This window comes from Coregonus clupeaformis, chromosome 8, assembly GCF_020615455.1.
Source record: "Coregonus clupeaformis isolate EN_2021a chromosome 8, ASM2061545v1, whole genome shotgun sequence".
Taxonomy (NCBI): Eukaryota; Metazoa; Chordata; class Actinopteri; order Salmoniformes; family Salmonidae; genus Coregonus; species Coregonus clupeaformis.
The window spans coordinates 19,254,454-19,273,904 of NC_059199.1; the positions used below are offsets into that span (position 1 = coordinate 19,254,454).

Sequence of the window (19,451 nt, forward strand, 5' to 3'; positions counted from 1 at the left end):
CAATTAGGTCAGTGAATTGTGATATATTATCTATCGCGAGGGCATTAGTGTCACACATACTTTGTTATGCTGTGCAGAGATTGCTGTCTTTATCCAACACGGCTTGTTTGGCATGTCTGCTAATGCTAAACCCTGGTGGGGGTTTTGATGTAAGAGGAATTGAAAGTAAACATGGGAAGCAGGTTTGTAGAGATGAATGTAATGTCAACTTAGGGCTGAGCAACAGACAAATCCCACAACACCAAATCCCACACACTGTTTGACCTTGAAGTCATGACTGCAGTGCATTCCTTTATGGATCTCATGTCCCAAAATGCCATGATGTTTCAACCTAGTTTCAGATCAATAATATCCAGAATACCCCATGTGGTAGGCTATACAATTTATGTAATTTCAAAACACTTCAACTCATTGATGACTCACAAATCCAAAATCATATGTGCCCATATTCACAAAGTGTTGATTTAGGATCAAGTCCCCTGTCTTATTCATTATGATAAAAGGCAAAACAGATCATAGCTCTTACTCTGCTTTGTGAATAAGGGTCTGGTTTAGCTCCATTTGGTGACTCCCCTTCATTGCCCTTACAAAAAATATTGCAGTTTTGAAACTGCAGTAAAAGTGCAGTACCTGCAGTCGACTGGGGTATTTTGGACGCAGTATTTGCAGCATACTGCAGTTATCTTTTTTCGTAAGGGTGACCTTCAAATATCAATAAATGAAGGGTCACATGTAGGCCACTAAGTAACATAATTGAACGTCATTTCAAACATGCACAAACATATCCATCTATGTCAGCCCTATCTGTGTTGTTGAAATGTTGCCATTGCTGTAACCACGGTAACTCCATCCAAGTCTAGTATTTTCGTGGTATATGGTATCATATGACGCTTTACACTGTAGGTAGCCTACCAGACAACCAGGGAAATGGTTTGTCCGTCTGATATTGTTGGCTATAACCTCCCTATTCACGTGGTTAGACCGATCCTACCTTGGGTTCCAGTCTCTTCTCTTACATTAGCAAGGTATTTTCGACTATAAGGATTTCTCTGTGAGATGGGAGGGATGATGCTAAGGTGAGCGCAGCTTGCGACTAGTTTGTCGGAGCTCCTCCTCAATCGTCGGATAGGATAGTAACATCACATTTGCTCAATGAGAGCAAGAGGACACGAGAGAGGATACTGAATTTCGACCTGGTGCGCTAACGTGCCGTTCTATTTACCTCTATATAAGGTAAGACATTCATAATGACTCACACATTTGTCAATGTTAAGCGTTTACGCATACATTTTACAAAGATGATGTTAACTGAACAGCCTAATAATTACACAGCTTTGGAGTGCTATTGTTAACCGGCAGGGCGATTTTGTTGAAGGACAGAGGCGCACGTTGCAACAGCTTTTTGCTGGTCCTCGTAGAAATGAGATAACATGCGGATATTACATTGCACGATGCAGGCAATAGGCATACGCAAAAGAAGGCCAGTATGTTTGCTTTTAGGCTATTTAATTTAAACGCCAATATCCTAACGTTACTGACTGATAACTTACATTTCCAGCAATGTTTGTTATTTTTCTGTAAAAATATTGAGATTGTGACGCAAGTAGAGTCTGTCAGTTAACCACGTATGCGTCACGAAACAATTCGAAGCAACAAAACATTTAAAATTCTGCCAATAATTTATGTAGAACATGATCATCTCAACACACATATTAGCCATGATGCTTTGCAGCACAACTATGGTAAGTATGGAGATGCAACCCTAATACATAACAAACAACTCCTCCCCTCCTGTCGGGAGAGTCTGTTCTACAAATCCAAGCCCTCTAGGTGCCCTTCTATCTCTCATAGGGTAACAGTGGTCAACCTGACTGTCAAAAATGTATTTGGACTGTAGCGTTGACACAGGTGAAGGCATGTGAGTAGCCTGTGTCACAGTCTCGTCATGTACTTTTGTGGGTGCAGCTGAGTAAGTGTCCTGAGAATGTGACTGCTGAGTCAGGGTGTCATAATATTGATTAGCCAACTTGTTTTTTATGATTTTGTTGTCACTCATTGCTTCGAGTGGGGAATAAAATGCTGCTCTCGGAATGGCATGCTTTGAGCACTACCAAAAAGTGCTAATTGCATGTGAAAAATATATTCCATATGCTGCATTTGCTATAGGCCTATTGTTAAAATTTTTGTTGGTGACACTTTGATATCTCGATAATTTGCAGCTGTTTAAGTCTATCAAAGTGCGAGTTGAAGTGCGAGTTTGAGCATGTCCATTAGGTCTATGGATATTTTTTTTGAATAAGCACAAATTAGATTAAACAATAATAGCCCAACTCGTGGTCTTCTTAAATTAAACTCATTTTTGACAGTATGGAGCACAATAGCATGGGAGGAACTCAGACTTTTATACCATAGGCTGGGATCCGCACTATGCAGCTGTTGCAAGAGCTCATTTTTCACTGGCTGTCCACTGGGGGCATATTCATTATGCCGATTCTGTTGCAAAACATTTCTTAAACGGAACAAAATGGAACGACTCGGGGAGGGATCTACCTGAATTTGTCTAATAGAAACTCTCCTTTTGCTCTGTTAGCTTCTGTTTGGTTCGTAAACAGTAAAAGTTTTCCGTAATGAATACATCCCTGGTCGCCTACTCCTGAGTGGCGCAGTGGTCTAAGGCACTTCATCGCAGTGCTAACTGTGCCACTAGAGATCCTGGTTCGAATCCAGGCTCTGTCGCAGCCGGCCGCGACCGGGAGACTCATGGGCGGCGCACAATTGGCCCAGCGTCGTCCAGGGTAGGGGAGGGAATGGCCGGCAGGGATGTAGCTCAGTTGATAGAGCATGGCGTTTGCAATGCCAGGGTTGTGGGTTCGATTCCCACAGGGGGCCAGTATAAAAAAAGTATGTATTCACTAACTGTAAGTCGCTCTGGATAAGAGCGTCTGCTAAATGACTAAATTGTAAATGGTCGCAAAAACAATGATTGACAAGCAGTTTAAACTTCTTCAATTCAACCATTATTGGGTTAAAAAATGAACAGACATCCACAATCCGTAAGGCGCAAATAGCTAAATGAGAGAGCAGCAGTGTGATTCACATGAATGCGCTATGTAGCCTAGATATCAATAATAAGTGATACCCGTATCGCCCGTAGGCTACACCACTGCTGTCGTCCTTACCTCCAAGCATTTATTCAAGTTGGATAATCTTTGGATGCTGACAGCAGTCGCACCATTGGAAGACCTTCAGAAAGTATTCACACCCCTTGACTTTTTCCACATTTTGTTGTGTTACAGCCTAAATAAAACAGATTAAATTGAGTTGTTTTGTCACTGGCCTACACACAATACCCCATAATGTCAAAGTGGAATTATGTTTTACGAAATGTGTGAAAATTAATTAAAAATTAAAAGCTGAAATATCTTGAGTCAATAAGTATTCAACCCCTTTGTTATGGCAAGCCTAAATAAGTACACATTTGCTTAACAAGTCACATAAGTTTAATGGACTCACTCTGTGTGCAATAATAGTGTTTAACATGATTTTTGAATGACTACCTCATCTCTGTACCCCACACATACAATTATATGTAAGGTCTCTCAGTTGAGCAGCACATTTCAAACACAGATTCAACCACAAAGACCAGGAAGGTTTTCCAATGCCTCGCAAAGAAGGGCACCTATTGGTAGATGGGTAAAAGAAAAGAAAGAAAAAGCTTAGTGGTGGCTGCATCATGTTATGGGTATGCTTGTAATCGTTAAGGACTGGGGAGTTTTTCAGGATAAAAAAGAAATGGAATGGTGCTAAGCACAGGCAAAATCCTAGAGAAAAACCTGGTGTAGCCTGCTTTCCACTAGACACTGGGAGATGAATTCACCTTTCAGCAAGACAATAACCAAAAACACACTGGAGTTGCTTACCATGAAGACCATGATTGGTCCTGAGGGGCCGAGTTACAGTTTTGTTTTAAATCTACTTGCAAATCTATGGCAAGACCTGAAAATGGTAGTCTAGCAATGATCAACAACCAATTTGACAGAGCTTGAAGAATTTTGAAAATAATAATGGGCTAATGTTGCACAATCCAGGTGTGGAAAGCTCTTAGAGACTTACCCAGAAAGACTCACAGCTGTAAACGCTGCGAAAGTTGCTTCTACAAAGTATTGACTAAGGAGTGTGAATACTTATGTAAATGAGATATATCTGTAATTAATGTACAAGAAATTTGCAAAAATATAAAAAAAAACATGTTTTCAATTTGTCAATCTAGGGTATTATGTGTAGATGGTTGAGAAAAAACATACATTTAATCCATTTTGAATTCAGGCTGTAACACAACAAAATGTGGAGGGGGTATGAACACTTTCTGAAGGCACTGTAGCTTGGACTGTAGCCTACAAAAGCCCATTCCTGCACTTTTCTTCCGATCCATCAAACGCATTTTGTGTGTCATCATAGTGGTCTCTGAAGTAGATAAAGGTCCTCATTGCTAAAATCCCTAAGTGGCCCTTTAAGCTTGTGGCTTTTTTCAATGCTAATTTGAATGTCTTTGAGAAAACAGAAAGGTCTCCATAAAATTTTGCGCCAACATCGTTTCAGATTTTTTTAGTAATCCTACAAGTAATCATTTCGTTTTTCTAAAGTTTCTGTAATCTGATTACAATATTTTTGCTGGTGATGTAACGGGTTACCTTTACAGTTTTTTGCAATCCGGATTACATGTAATCCTCAATGAGGCCCTTTACATGAAATCTGTTACTCCCCAACCCTGATAATAGTAGAAACAAGTGTCATTAATCATCAAAGGACTGGTTCATAATAATGAACTATTCCACCCTGACAGAGTTCCCATGCATTGTTTCACGCAATATGATTGCAAACGTGACTTTCTTTGAAATTAAGACGCAGCAATGAGGTGCTTTTAAGATTTAATTTTAACAGACAAATTACCTAAATTAATGCATTTCTTTAGGAAAAATACAGGTGCTGCTGATAATAGTGTCATCGTCATCAAGACAGAGGCAGAGGACATGCATGTGTAGCCCATGTATCTGATGCTGTCTGGCCAAAAAGACTGGCCTCTGCCTGGGACCTCCAAATCACCAAGTCCGCTCCTGGCCACCAGAAGTAGCTTTGTGTGATTTCCATCATGCAAACCATTCCACAATGACTTGACTGTAGCTGTTGCAACAGGGGTTTCCTCAGTGAAGGCGGAATGATAACTCTCCTCCCCCACAGCAGACAACTGGACTGTACTGACAGCTCAGTTCTCCTGGAAAGGTAAAGTTTCAGTTCCGTAGCATCCCCTACAGTCATTTCTGGTGTTTCTCCGCACTTGTGTTGAAGTGACTGGTGCATTTCCAACTTGTCTAAAGTAGATGATGTCTATTTGGCGTGACTGTTGCAATGCAGTTCTGATTTGCGGTACTTGATGTCGTAGGTGTGTGCTGACAACAACAAAGCCTACCTTTGCATTCTGCTTACAGCATGTGATGGAATCCCAGTATGCGGTACAAAGATGCTTGTCAGCGGACAATGATCTGTAAGAAGGGTGAACTTCCTCCCGTACAGATACTGGTGAAACTTACGCACTCCAAAAATGATGCATAGGATTTCCCGTTCTATCTGTGCATAGTTATGTCTGCTTTGTTCAATATCCTCGATGCGAAAGCGATCGGCTTCTCTTCACATGAAGGCATGATATGGTAATGACTGCTCCCACACCATAGGGCTAGGATCACAAGCTAGTTGTATGGGCAATGACGGGTCAAAGTGTTTAAGTGCCTCATATTTCAGGAGTGTTTGCTTGGTTTTCACGAATGCTTCCTTGCATTGTTCTGTCCATTTCCATGTTTTGTCCCGACAAACAACTGATGCATACTACGTATAAAGTGTACGTAGTAATTCAGTAACCCCAGGAAAGAACACAGTTGACTGATGTTCTGAGGAGCTGGGGCGTCCAAGTTAGCCTTGACCTTGGACGGAGCCTTGAGCCTTGGGTTTTCCGTTAACGATAAGCAAAATTCATACAATTCTATGAGAATTCACTATACAGCTGTGATGCTGCCAGCAATGGTTTGGGTTTCACGCAGGGTTTGGGTCCCTTTCAGATGGTTAAGCGTTGCACATGTACTACCATTACTGTACCTCAATTCCACCTGGCAAAGTTTTCAGTTCCTTATCATTTAACTTATCAACGTATTGCCATACAGGAAAGGCATACATGTTTATTTCACAGATAAACACACAAACAAAACAACAAACCAAACGAAACGTAAACATAGACAACTAACATAGAATATCCACACCCTGACTCAACATACAAGAGTCCCATGAGTCAGGGCGTGACAGCACCCCCCAAAGGTGAGGACTCCGACCGCACCAACCTGACATGACAGGGAAGGGTCTGGGTGGGCATTCCGCCTCGGAGGCGGCTTCGGGCGGATCCGGCTTCGGGCGTGACGACCACATTCTCTCAGCCTCCCCGTTACGCCCCTGGTCTGGTCTGGACCTCGGCGCGCTGCTTCCCATCTCCTTCCTCCCACGATGCACCAAGCCCTGTCTGGACCCTGGTGTGGGAGACCCCGAACCTGGAGAGGGGCTGACATCTGGGTCTGGACTGGAGCCGCTGACTGGAGCTGGACCGAGCACCGGTGGAGCGGACTGCTCTGGCTCCGGAGTGGAGCCGCTGACCGGAGCTGGACTGGGCACCGATGGAGCGGACTGCTCTAGCTCCGGAGTGGAGCAGCTGACCGGAGCTGGACAGGACCCCGGTGGAGCGGACTGCTCTGGCTCCGGAGTGGATCCGCTGACCGGAGCTGGACTAGGCACCGGTGGAGCGGACTGCTCTGGCTCTGGAGTGGAGCCGCTGACCGGCGCTGGACTAGGCACCGATGGAGCGGACTGCTCTGGCTCCGGAGTGGAGCCGCTGACCGGAGCTGCACTGGGCACCGGTGAAGCGGACTGCTCTGGCTCCGGAGTGGAGCAGCTGACCGGAGCCGGACCAGGAACACGCACCACTGGCTTGGTGCGAGGAACAGGAACGGGCCGGGCCGAACTGGGGTCACACACCACTGGCTTGGTGCGGGGATCAGGTACGGGTCGTACCGGGCTGGCGACACGCACCACTGGCTTGGTGCGGGGAGCAGGCACGGGCCGTACCGGACTGGGAACACGCACCACTGGCCTGGTGCGAGGAACAGGAATGGGCCGGGCCGGACTGGGAACATGCACCACTTGTCTGGTACGAGGAACAGGAACGGGCCGGGCCGGACTGGGGACACACACCACTGGCTTGGTTCGGGGAGCAGGTATGGGTCGTACCGGGCTGGCGACACGCACCACTGGCTTGGTGCGAGGAACAGGAACGGGCCGGGCTGGACTAGGAACACGCACCACTGGTCTGGTGCGAGGAGCAGGAACGGGCCGGGCCGGACTAGGGACACACCACTGATCTGGTGCGAGGAGCAGGAACGGGCTGTACCGGACTGGGGACACACACCACTGGCTTGGTGCGGAGCAGGTACGGGTCGTACCGGGCTGGCGACACGCACCATGGCTTGGTGCGGGGAGTAGGTACGGGTCGTACTGGGCTGGCGACACGCACCACTGGCTTGGTGCGAGGAGCAGGAACGGGCCGGGCCGGACTGGGAGCACGCACCACTGGTCTGGTGCGAGGAGCAGGAACGGGCCAGGCCGGACTGGGGACACACACCATTGGCTTGGTGCGAGGAGCAGGTACGGGCCTTACAGGACTGGTGAGGTGCACTGGTGACACAGTGCGTAGAACCGGAGTAGGATATACTGGACCTTGGAGGCGCACTGGAGACCAGGAGCGTTGAGCCGGCACAACCCGTCCTGGCTGGCTGCCCACTTTCGCACGACACGTGCGGGGCGCTGGCACAGAACACACTGGGCTGTGCATGCGCACTGGCGATACAGTTCGTATCTCCGCATACATGGGTTCCTCAATTAACCCACGCTCCTTATGTTGCCTAACCAGCTCCTCTCTCCGTGCATCTACTTCCTCCGTCTCCCTACAAGCCTCCTGCAGTGCCTCCTCTTGAATGGAGCTCTCCCGCTCTACTCTCGCAATCAGCCCCCGTAATGTGGTGGCCTCCTCTCTTACCCTGCAGATCCGATCCTTCTCTCTCTCTCGGCACTCCTCCTCCAGTGAGGACTCCTCCGGGAGCCCCCACGAGTTAGGGAACAGAAACTCACCGTCGTCGTCATCCTCCGACTCCTCAGTATAAAACTGTTCCCACTCTTGTTCCCATGGTCGTAGGGACTCAACCTGGAAACCCACCGGGTGCAGTTGTCGGGGCTCTTCTCTCTCGCTCCCCGACCACCCCTTTAGCCCCCCCCCCCCCTAAATTTTCTTGGGTGTGCCTCTCGGGCTTCCTCCTCGGCCGGCGCCTTCTGTGTTGCCGTTGCTCCTCTCCTACCTGAGCTTCCACCTTCGCCCAGGGTCCTTTCCCCGCAAATATCTCCTCCCAAGACCAAATCTTCCCCACATGTGTCCAGGGTGTTTGCTCCTGGGCACGCTGCTTGGTCCGTGTTTGGTGGGATCTTCTGTCACGTTCGTTGAAGGACGGGTCAGACCAAGGCGCAGCGTGAAAGGCATACATGTTTATTTCACCGATAAACACACGAACAAAACAACAAACCAAATGAAACGTGAAGTCCTAAGGCTAAACACAATACAAGCCTCTAAACACGGAACAAGATCCCACAACTAATGATAGCAAACAGGCTGCCTAAGTTTGATCCCCAATCAGAGACAACGAGCGACAGCTGTCTCTGATTGGGAATCACACCCGGCCAAACATAGACATACACCACCTAGAACGTAAACATAGAAAACTAACATAGAATATCCACACCCTGACTCAACATACAAGAGTCCCATGAGTCAGGGCGTGACAGGTGGAGAGTCGATTCCAAAATAATTTATTCCTAGAATCCTTGCACGTTGACTCCCGGTGTCGACTCCCATTTCTGAGTGTCAAGATTCAATTCCGCTTGGAATCGACTCTTAAGATTAAGTAATTTTGGAACGCAGGAGAATGATTAGTTTCTGTACTTCCAAGAACACAAACACTTGCATCTTTCATAGTGAGCTAGCGAGGGACGGAGATAGAGGGGAGGGGCACAGTATAGCCAGGTCGGCCACCAGAACCGTGCACTCGGCCTATCTATCTATCTATCTATCGCAATGGAATGCTGTATCTTACAATTTCTTGGCTTGCAATGTCTCGCAACTTCAGTAAAGCAGGGCCTATCATCAATAAATAGGCTAGGATATTCTACACGCAACAGACCGAAGAATGAACACACACTCGCATCATTAGCAAAGAGAAAGAGCAGGGGTGTAATCATTAGTCCAAACAGTTTGCAACCAAAACAAGAATTTCTATTGGACAAATTCAGGTAGATCCCTCACAGTTTCGTTCTGTTTGCTTCTGTTCCTAAACTTTTTGCAACAGAATTGGTGTAATGAATACGCCCCAGGCGAGCCAGCGCGAGGGAGAAGGAGGATGTGGTAGGCAGAAAGAACCGTGGTGCGCATATGTCTTGGTAATCTGAACCTCGCAATGTCTCGTCTTGCATGCCTCGCAAATACACCAAAGTAGCCTGTTCCTAAAGTTCGCCTCTCTGGTATTATTTAAATTACACAACTTTCCCCAGGCCTTTATAGCCTATAGTATAGTCAGGCTATAACATAGAAAATAATATGTTTTGTGATAAATGCACTGTGATTTAAATAAACTTTTTTGGTTAGAGATTTTTGTTAACGTTAAGGATCCCATTCTCATTTAAACGTTTTAACGTTTAAATGTTCACACCCCTATATTCAACTAATGATTGGAAGAATGCACATTTATCCTTACGAACTCGCAGTCCGTAGTCCTTCAATCTCTGTAAGGTTGCATCCAAGTTCTGCAGATGGTCCTCTTTATCTTTTCTGGTAACGAGGATGTCATCCAGGTAGCATTGCACTCCTGGTAATCCACTCAAGATCTGACTCATCGCCCTCTGGAACAGCGCTGGTGCACTACCAAACGGTAGACGACAGAACCTGCAGAGCCCATTGTGTGTCAAGACGGTCAGCAGCTCTTTTTACTTTTCATCCACATACATCTGCATTTCCAGAGGTCGATTTTTGCTAAACTTTTGACCCCCAGCTAAGCCTGTGAAAAGGTTGTCGATGTGTGGTAGCGGATGCTGCTCAGCGGACAACACAGGGTTAACTTTGGCTGTTTCTCAATATGCATACTACCGTGCGCCACACTCTCATGCTCAAAGTGTATTCTCCGAGGACGTTCTCTTGAGTACGTTCTTGTGAGGATGAGAGTGTGGAGAACGCATAAAACATTTCATTTGAGAAGCACTCGCACTCCCCCTACTGTATTACCTCACGTTGCATCTCCCCATTCACTGAACCTTCTTCCAGCCAGGACAATGCCACAATAGAGACGAACAAGATATATATATATACAGTACTAGTCAAAAGTTTGGACACCTATTCATTCAAGGGTTTTTCTTTATTTTGATTATTTTCTACATTGTAGAATAATAGTGAGGACATCAAAACTATAAAATAACACATATGGAATCATGTAGTAACCAAAAAAGTGTTAAACAAATATATATATTTGAGATTATTCTACTGCTTTGCACACTGTTCGCATTCTCTCAACCAGCTTCACCTGGAATGCTTTTCCAACTGTCTTGAAGGAGTTCCCACATATGTTGAGCACTTGTTGGCTGCTTTTCCTTCACTCTGTGGTCCGACTCATCCCAAACCATCTCAATTTGGTTGAGGTCGGGGGATTGTGGAGGCCAGGTCATCTGATGCAGCACTCCATCACTCTCCTTCTAGGTAAAATAGCCCTTACACAGCCTGGAGGTGTATTGAGTCATTGTCCTGTTGAAAAACAAATGATAGTCCCACTAAGCCCAAACCAGATGGGATGGCGTATTGCTGCAGGATGCTGTGGTAGCCATGCTGGTTAAGTGTGCCTGGAATTCTAAATAAATCACAGACAGTGTCACCAGCAAAGCACCCCCACACTATAACACCTCCTCCTCCATGCTTCACGGTGGGAAATACATCGTTTTGCGAACGTATTCACCCCTCTTGGCATTTTTCCTATTTTGTTGCCTTACAACCTGGAATTAAAATAGATTTTTTGGGGGGGTTTGTATCATTTGATTTACACAACATGCCTACCACTTTGAATATGCAAAATATTGTTTTATTGTGAAGCAAACAAGAAATAAGACAAAAAAACAGAACTTGAGTGTGCATAACTATTCACTACCCCAAAGTCAATACTTTGTAGAGCCAACTTTTGCAGCAATTACAGCTGCAAGTCTCTTGGCGTATGTCTCTATAAGCTTGGCACATCTAGCAACTGGGATTTTTGCCTATTCTTCAAGGCGAAACTGCTCCAGCTCCTTCAAGTTGGATGGGTTCCGCTGGTGTACAGCAATCTTTAAGTCATACCACAGATTCTCAATTGGATTGAGGTCTGGGCGTTGACTAGGCCATTCCAAGACATTTAAATGTTTCCCCTTAAATCACTTGAGTGTTGCTTTAGCAGTATGCTTAGGGTCATTGTCCTTCTGGAAGGTGAACCTCCATCCCAGTCTCAAATTTCTAGAAGACTGAAACAGGTTTCCCTCAATAATTTCCCTGTATTCAGCGCCATCCATCATTCCTTCAATTCTGACCAGTTTCCCAGTCCCTGCCGATGAAAAACATCCTCACAGCATGATGCTACCACCACCATGCTTCACTGTGGGGATGGTGTTCTCGGGGTGATGAGAGGTGGTGGGTTTGCGCCAGTCTCATCTGACCAGAGTACCTTCTTCCATATGTTTGGGGAGTCTCCCACATGCCTTTTGGCGATGTTTGTTTAAGCAATGGCTTTTTTCTGGCCATTTTCCGTAAAGCTCAGCTCTGTGGAATGTACGGCTTAAAGTGGTCCTATGGACAGATACTCCAATCTCCGCTGTGGAGCTTTGCAGCTCCTTCAGGGTTATCTTTGGTCTCTTTGTTGCCTCTCTGATTAAAGCCCTCCTTGCCTGGTCCGTGAGTTTTGGTGGGCGGCCCTCTCTTGGCAGGTTGGTTGTGGTGCCATATTCTTTCCATTTTTTAATAATGGATTTAATGGTGCTCCGTGGGATGTTCAAAGTTTCAGATATTTTTTTATAACCCAACCCTGATCTGTACTTCTCCACAACTTTGTCCCTGACCTGTTTGGAGAGCTCCTTGGTCTTCATGGTGCCGCTTCCTTGGTGGTGCCCCTTGCTTAGTGGTGTTGCATCCTCTGGGGCCTTTCAGAACAGGTGTATATTTACATTTTAGTCATTTAGCAGACGCTCCTATCCAGAGCGACTTACAGTTAGTGAGTGCATACATGATTTTTTATTTTTTTCATACTGGCCCCCCGTGGGAATCGAACCCACAACCCTGGCGTTGCTAATGCCATGCTCTACCAACTGAGCTACATCCCTGCCGGCCATTCCCTCCCCTACCCTGGACGACGCTGGGCCAATTGTGCGCCGCCCCATGGGTCTAATTATGTGACTTCTGAAGGTAATTGGCTGCACCAGATCTTAATTAGGGGCTTCATAGCAAAGGAGGTGAATACATATGAATGCACCACATTTCCGTTATTTATTTTTTTGAATTTTTTTAAACAATTTTTTTTTCATTCTTTTCACTTCTCCAATTTCGACTATTTTGTGTATGTCCATTACATGAAATCCAAATAAAAATCTATTTAAATTACAGGTTGTAATGCAACAAAATACTTTTGCAAGGCACAAAAAATCTCCAATTTGGACTCCAGACCAAAGGACAGATTTCCACTGGTCTAATGTCCATTGCTCGTGTTTCTTGGCCCAAGCAAGTCTCTTCTTCTTATTGGTGTCCTTAAGTAGTGGGTTTTTTTCAGCAATTCGACCATGAAGGCCTGATTCACACAGTCTCCTCTGAATAGTTGATTTTGAGGTGAGTCTGTTACTTGAACTCTGTGAAGCATTTATTTGGGCTGCAATTTCTGAGGCTGGTAACTCTAATTAACTTATCCTTTGCAGCAGAGTTAACTCTGGGACTTCCTTTCCTGTGGCGGTCCTCATGAGAGCCAGTTTCATCATAGTGCTTGATCGTTTTTGCAACTGCACTTGAAGAAACTTGAAATGTTCCATATTGACTGTCCTTCATGTCTTAAAGTAATGATGAACTGTCATTTTTCTTTGCTTATTTGAGCTGTTCTTGCCATAATATGGACTCGGTCTTTTACCAAATATATATATCTTCTGTATACCCCACTACCTTGTCACAACACAACTGATTGGCTCAAACGCATTAAGAACGAAAGAAATTCCACAAATTAACTTTTAAGAAGGCACACCTGTTAATTGAAATGCATTCCAGGTGACTACCTCATGAAGCTGGTTGAGAGAATAACAAGAGTGTGCAAAGCTGTCATCAAGGCAAAGGGTGGCTATTTGAAGAATCTCAAATGTAAAATATATTTTGATTTGTTTAACACTTTTTTGTTACTACATGATTCCATATGTGTTATTTCATAGTTGTGATATCTTCACTATTATTCTACAATGTAGAAAATGGTAGAAATTAAGAAAAACCCTTGAAGGAGCAGGTGTTCTAAAACTTTGGACCGGTAGTGTATATATATATTTTTACCTTTTCTATTTAACTGTATACACAAAGCAAACATTTTACCTTATTATCAGCTAGATATATGTGAGCTAGCTAGTTAAACAGGCAAAAATGATCTAAAACTAATGTTATGCAAGGTAGATGTCAATTCTTCATGGCTAGTTAGCTAGCCAATTAGCCCTATTGACTTACCCATTCACTGAACCTTCTTCCAGCCAGGACAATGGCAATAGAGACAAAACAAGATATACACAAAGCAAACGTTTTACTTAATTATGTGAATCGTAATAACCTTTGGCAAGGTTAGATTAATTTCAGTCAATAGTCTTGTTTCTCTAGCTTCACTCTGTATCCCACATACTAGTCTGTCTGTAAACATTGTCACTGATTCTCCCTCTCCCTGATTTCTTCTGTGGAACCTTAACCTTTCAGCAATAACTAGTGGTTTTGGTGAAAAGTGTCCTTTAAATATTTCCACAATATCCCCAAACGTCTTATTACCCAGCCTGTCTAGCTATAGCAGGCTGCATAGTAAAGATAATTTGTTCTTTCGACATGGTGGAATCTTTTTGTGTCGGTAAAATACATTATGCGAGAAATGGCTATGGAAACACCTTTATGTGCAAATATTGATATAATAACCATCATATCGAAGTAAACTTGGAGTCATGCGATGATACGGTGTGTGGTCCTCCCACTACGACTCAGGAAACCATGCAGTTTATTAGGCTACTGATGAAATAAGTTATGATGAACTTCACAGGGTGGTGAAAGTGGACAGTGATCTTGATGCTCCTTTCCAATAAATATCTAAGGTCTTATTTTAGTGACATGATGATCGATGCTTGACTGCCGTTTCATAAATAAAAATATTATTGCTCTTAGGCTATCCATAATATTCTCATCATGTAGACTCGCACAACTTACACGCACAACCTGCCCGCACTGTATCTGCGAGCTGTTGGCTAGAGCGCACGTGCCAAGACCATAGTAGGCACACTTGCTATTTAATGCAACAGTTTTTGTGACAAAACTATCGGTAGAGTTGAAAATGCGATGGAAACATTAACTTTTTATTTTTATTTGGTACATGAAAACTTAAGCGAATAAATACATTTTGTGTGCACTATGTCATCACACAGTGATTTTTATCCACAACAAGTCTGTTTGGTGGAAACACACCACTGGTGGGAAAATGTGCATATTTTCTTTATGCGTTTTTTTTAATTAAATTTTCACATGAAAATCAGTCACCAATTCGATCGAAACCTAGCTAATGTCATTTGCAAAAACAAAATATTCTAACCGTTCTGCATGTACAGTATATGAGCTCCGCTGTTCAATACTTTCATTAAACTGTTCCCAACAGTTCCAGACATTTTTCGTTTCTCAATAGGATCCTGATTGTCATTCACTTCAATATTGTCCTCAACCAAGGCTATATTTTCCTCAGTCACATGATCTTCATTCGCTTCACTCACTGACGTTTCTTCCTCAAGTTCTCTCATTGAGCAGTTGAATAAATGTCCTTTCCTTGACTCACTCTATATTCCACCCTTTTCAATTACGCTGTTTTCCCGCTCCGACGTCCGTCTCAAATCCTTTTCTGCCATCCATGATGATGCTAACTCTCTCTTAGCTAGCTCAGCAAAGCACTTGCCTCTGCTAGCAATAGACTGTGCTAACATTTGCTTAGACTGTACCACGGAAAATAACAGTTTTAAACTTGTAAAAACCAACTGCTTCCGCATTGAATAGTTCCCGTAGTTTCAGACTTCCTCGTCGCTATTTTTTTGTTATGTCTCGTGGGGTTAATAACCACATCTATATAACAATTCAGTAATGATGAGACAGGAGACAGAAATTCAGTTCAACCATTTATCCAGAATGTGATCATCATCCTCTGTAGCTCAGCTGGTAGAGCATGGCGCTTGTAACGCCAAGGTAGTGGGTTCGATCCCCGGGACCACCCATACACAAAAATGTATGCACGCATCTGCAAGCGTCTGCTAAATGGCATATTGTTATTATTATTATATTAACACACATATTACACATAATGCTCTACATCACAACTACGGTAAGTATGGAGGTGCAAATGGTACAACCTTAATACATAACACAGATGATCTGCTTTCAACGCCGCAATTTAATCGTATAGTAGGCTAGTCTGTAACGATAACCTTTATAAAGGTATCACTGAATTTCGATTTATTTCAAGGGCATTTGGTGCATCACATTGCGAGTAGGCCTATAATTTTGTAGAATTCCGCTATTTGCATACATTTCACCTGGATACCATGCCATTAGTAGGGTTCCTTTTTTAAATGAATATTATATATTGGATCCTCTCTGTCCAAGTAGGCCTCATTGTAAATAATTACAGAGTATGGTAGCTACATAGATTCATGTCCCTATTAAATTCCATGTTATTATTAGCCTATATCTGGGTGTAGTTTACAATGCATGTGACAAGCAATTAGTATATTATGAATTCAAACATTTGTATATTTTTTTCAATGTTATATGCTTATTTCTGAAAATATAAAGCAGGATATAGCTATTCCCTCAATTCCCCTGCCTCTGAACCCATGTATCGCCAGTATACATGTATCATAGCATAGGCCTAAATACCACAATGAAACAAATAACAAATAAAAACATGGGATAACCCCTGGTCAGGACTACATTGACATTGTGGTGTTAAATTCACTACAGAATTGAGGTAGGCATGTGACAGCTAATAGTTTTATTGGTGTGTGTGAGTTCTACATGTTGACCCTTCCTCCTTTTCTTTTTCTCTTTCATTTCTATCGAAATCTTGTTTTTAGAGGCTAATATGAAGACATCGTTTGGCAAGCCAGACCCTGGACTTCTGGAATCCTCTCATGTTGTTTGAAGCCTAAGGCAGGACCATGCATTGTGTCTGTTGAAAAACAGTCCACCCTCTTTCTACCCAACCATTGAGAGTGAAGACACACGCACACACACACACCACAGTGATGAGTTTGGACCAGACCTGCTTGGATATGGTGGTGCAAAGGCCCTTTCTGGGTGCAACATGTAATAGGCACCGCCACCAGAACCTGTGCAGAAAGATGAGGCCCATACGAATCCTGGGTTTTGTATTCAGCCTGGTAGCCATAAGCGCTATCTCCTTTTCCTTCAGTGCCTTGACCTTGAGCTCAGGGACCTACTCAGAGCCGCTCATGCCTCAGGAGGCCATCCTTCAGTCTGGCCCGACTCCACACAGGACTCTACTTTCCACCCAGCACCAAAGGGACCCCAATGTCTCAGCCGACATTCCCGTGGCCATGAGGTCTTCGGCAGACGGCAACGAGAGCCAGGGGGACTACCCCACGGACCTGTTCACCCTGGAGGAGAGGCGCCAGGGCGCTGTGGTGCTCCACATGTTTGGGATGCTGTACATGTTCATCTCTTTAGCCATTGTGTGTGATGAGTTTTTCGTGCCCGCTCTGACAGTCATCACAGAGAAGCTGGCCATCTCTGATGATGTGGCGGGGGCCACCTTCATGGCGGCAGGTGGGTCGGCGCCGGAGCTCTTCACTTCAGTCATCGGTATATTCATCTCCCACAGCAATGTGGGCATCGGGACTATTGTGGGCTCAGCTGTGTTCAACATTCTCTTTGTCATTGGAATGTGCGCCATCTTCTCCAGGGAGATCCTCAATCTGACCTGGTGGCCCCTCTTCCGTGACGTTTCCTTCTACATCATGGACCTGATCATGCTCATCTGTTTCTTCCTGGATAACTACATCTCCTACTGGGAAAGTATTGTGCTACTCTCAGCCTATGCCACCTATGTGATCTTTATGAAGTTCAACAGCAACGTGGAGGGCTTCGTGAAAGGCTGCATGAACAAGAATCAAGTGGTGGAGGTGGAAGTGCAGCCCAAGGTGAGTCTGTTCATCTATTTCCCTATTTTTCTTTATCTCTCTTTCCTGTCAGAGCTTCATCACCATTTCCTCTGCCTCTCTATCTTTCAAATGAATTTCACCATTTGAATCTAGCGGTTAGAATCTCAGATCACAAGTATTGTACAATACAACAATACACAAACGTAACAATAAAAAGTTGGCTCTGTGACGTTACCAGGTAACGGATAGACTTGACCTTTTATGGGATAAGCCCCCCTCCATCCCCAGCCACCAACCCTCTACACACACGCACATGCTCACACACACAGCCTACGAAGCGATGGGTCAATCCAAAATGTATATTTCATAATACCTCTTTAAATTGTACTCAGTTATATTGCTTTACATGCTGTACTCGATTGCATACACAATTTCCAGAGTGGAATTGTAACTAGTTTTTGAGTTATGATACACTTCATGAGTACAACCAATAAATTATTGTGAAAATGCAGTCAGAGCTCCCAGAACTTCCTCTACAGGTGATTTGCTGGACATGCAATGGTGCAAGTAAAAACAAATCCTCAAACCACAAAATGCAAGGTTTGAAATTACAACAATACTCCAACACACTCCAGCCGAAGCTTGACATTGCGCATGGTGATATTAGGCTTGTGTGCGGCTGCTCGGCCATGGAAACCCATTTCATGAAACTCCCGACGAACAGTTCTTGTGCTGATGTTGCTTCCAGAGGAAGTTTGGAACTCGGTAGTGAGTGTTGCAACCGAGGACAGATGATTGTTACGCCCTACGCGCTTCAGCACTCGGCGGTCCCGTTCTGTGAGCTTGTGTGGCCTACCACTTCGCGGCTGAGCCGTTGTTGCTCCTAGACATTTCCAATTCACAATAACATCACTTACAGTTGACCAGGGCAGCTAAAGCAGGGCAGAAATGTGAAGAACTGACTTGTTGGAAAGGTGACATCCTATGACGGTGCCACGTTGAAAGTCACTGAGCTCTTCAGTACGGGCCACTCTACTGCCAATATTTGTCTATGGAGATTGCATGGCTGTGTACTCGATTGTATACACCTGTCAGCAACGGTGTGGCAGAAATAGCCAAATCCACAAATTTGAAGGGGTGTCCACATACTTTTGTATGTATAGTGTAAGTTCAGGAGTAAAAATTTGCATAAGAAGTCACATAATAAGTTAAATGGATTCACTCTTTGTGCAATAATGGTGCTTAACATGATTTTTGAACGACTACCTTATCTCTGTAACCCACACATACAATTATCTGTAAGGTCCCTCAGTCAAGCAGTGAATTTCAAACACAGATTCAACCACAAGGACCAGAGAGGTTTTCCAATGCCTTGTAAAGATGGGCACCTATTGGTAGATGGGTAAAAAGAAAAAAGAGGCAGGCATTGAATATCCCTTTGAGCATGGTGAAGCTATTAATTACACTTTGAATGGTGTATCAATACACCCAGTCACTACAAAGATACAGGTGTCCTTCCTAACTCAGTTGCCGGAGAGGAAGGAAACCGCTTAAGGATTTCACCATGAGGCCAATGGTGACTTTAAAACAGTTACAGAGTTGAATGGCAGTGATAGGAGTAAAACTGAGGATGGATCAACAACATTGTAGTTACTCCACAATACTGACCTAAATGACAGAGTGAAAAGAAGGAAGCCTGTACAGAATTCAAATATTCCAAAACATGCTTCCTGTTTACAATATGGCACTAAAGTAAAACTTTTTTTAAATGGCAAAGAAATTAACTTTATGTTCTAAATACAAAGTGTTATGTTTGGGGCAAATCCAACACAATAGTTCTATACCACTCTTCATATTTTCAAGCATGGTGGTGGCTG

At 44.1% G+C, this 19,451-nt stretch overlaps 1 protein-coding gene across 2 annotated transcripts in view; it reads left to right on the forward strand.

Moving 5' to 3' along the window:
* Positions 1–918: 918 nt before the first annotated feature.
* Positions 919–19,451, forward strand: part of LOC121571236 (sodium/potassium/calcium exchanger 2) — a 216,926-nt gene continuing 198,393 nt past the window's right edge. For both annotated transcript variants that reach the window (XM_041882578.1, XM_041882579.1), the window contains exons 1-2: positions 919–1,233; positions 16,528–17,613. In XM_041882578.1, the coding sequence (XP_041738512.1) occupies positions 16,699–17,613 (915 nt within the window). In that variant the 5' untranslated portion in view covers positions 919–1,233; positions 16,528–16,698. The remainder of the gene's footprint in view (positions 1,234–16,527; positions 17,614–19,451) is intronic.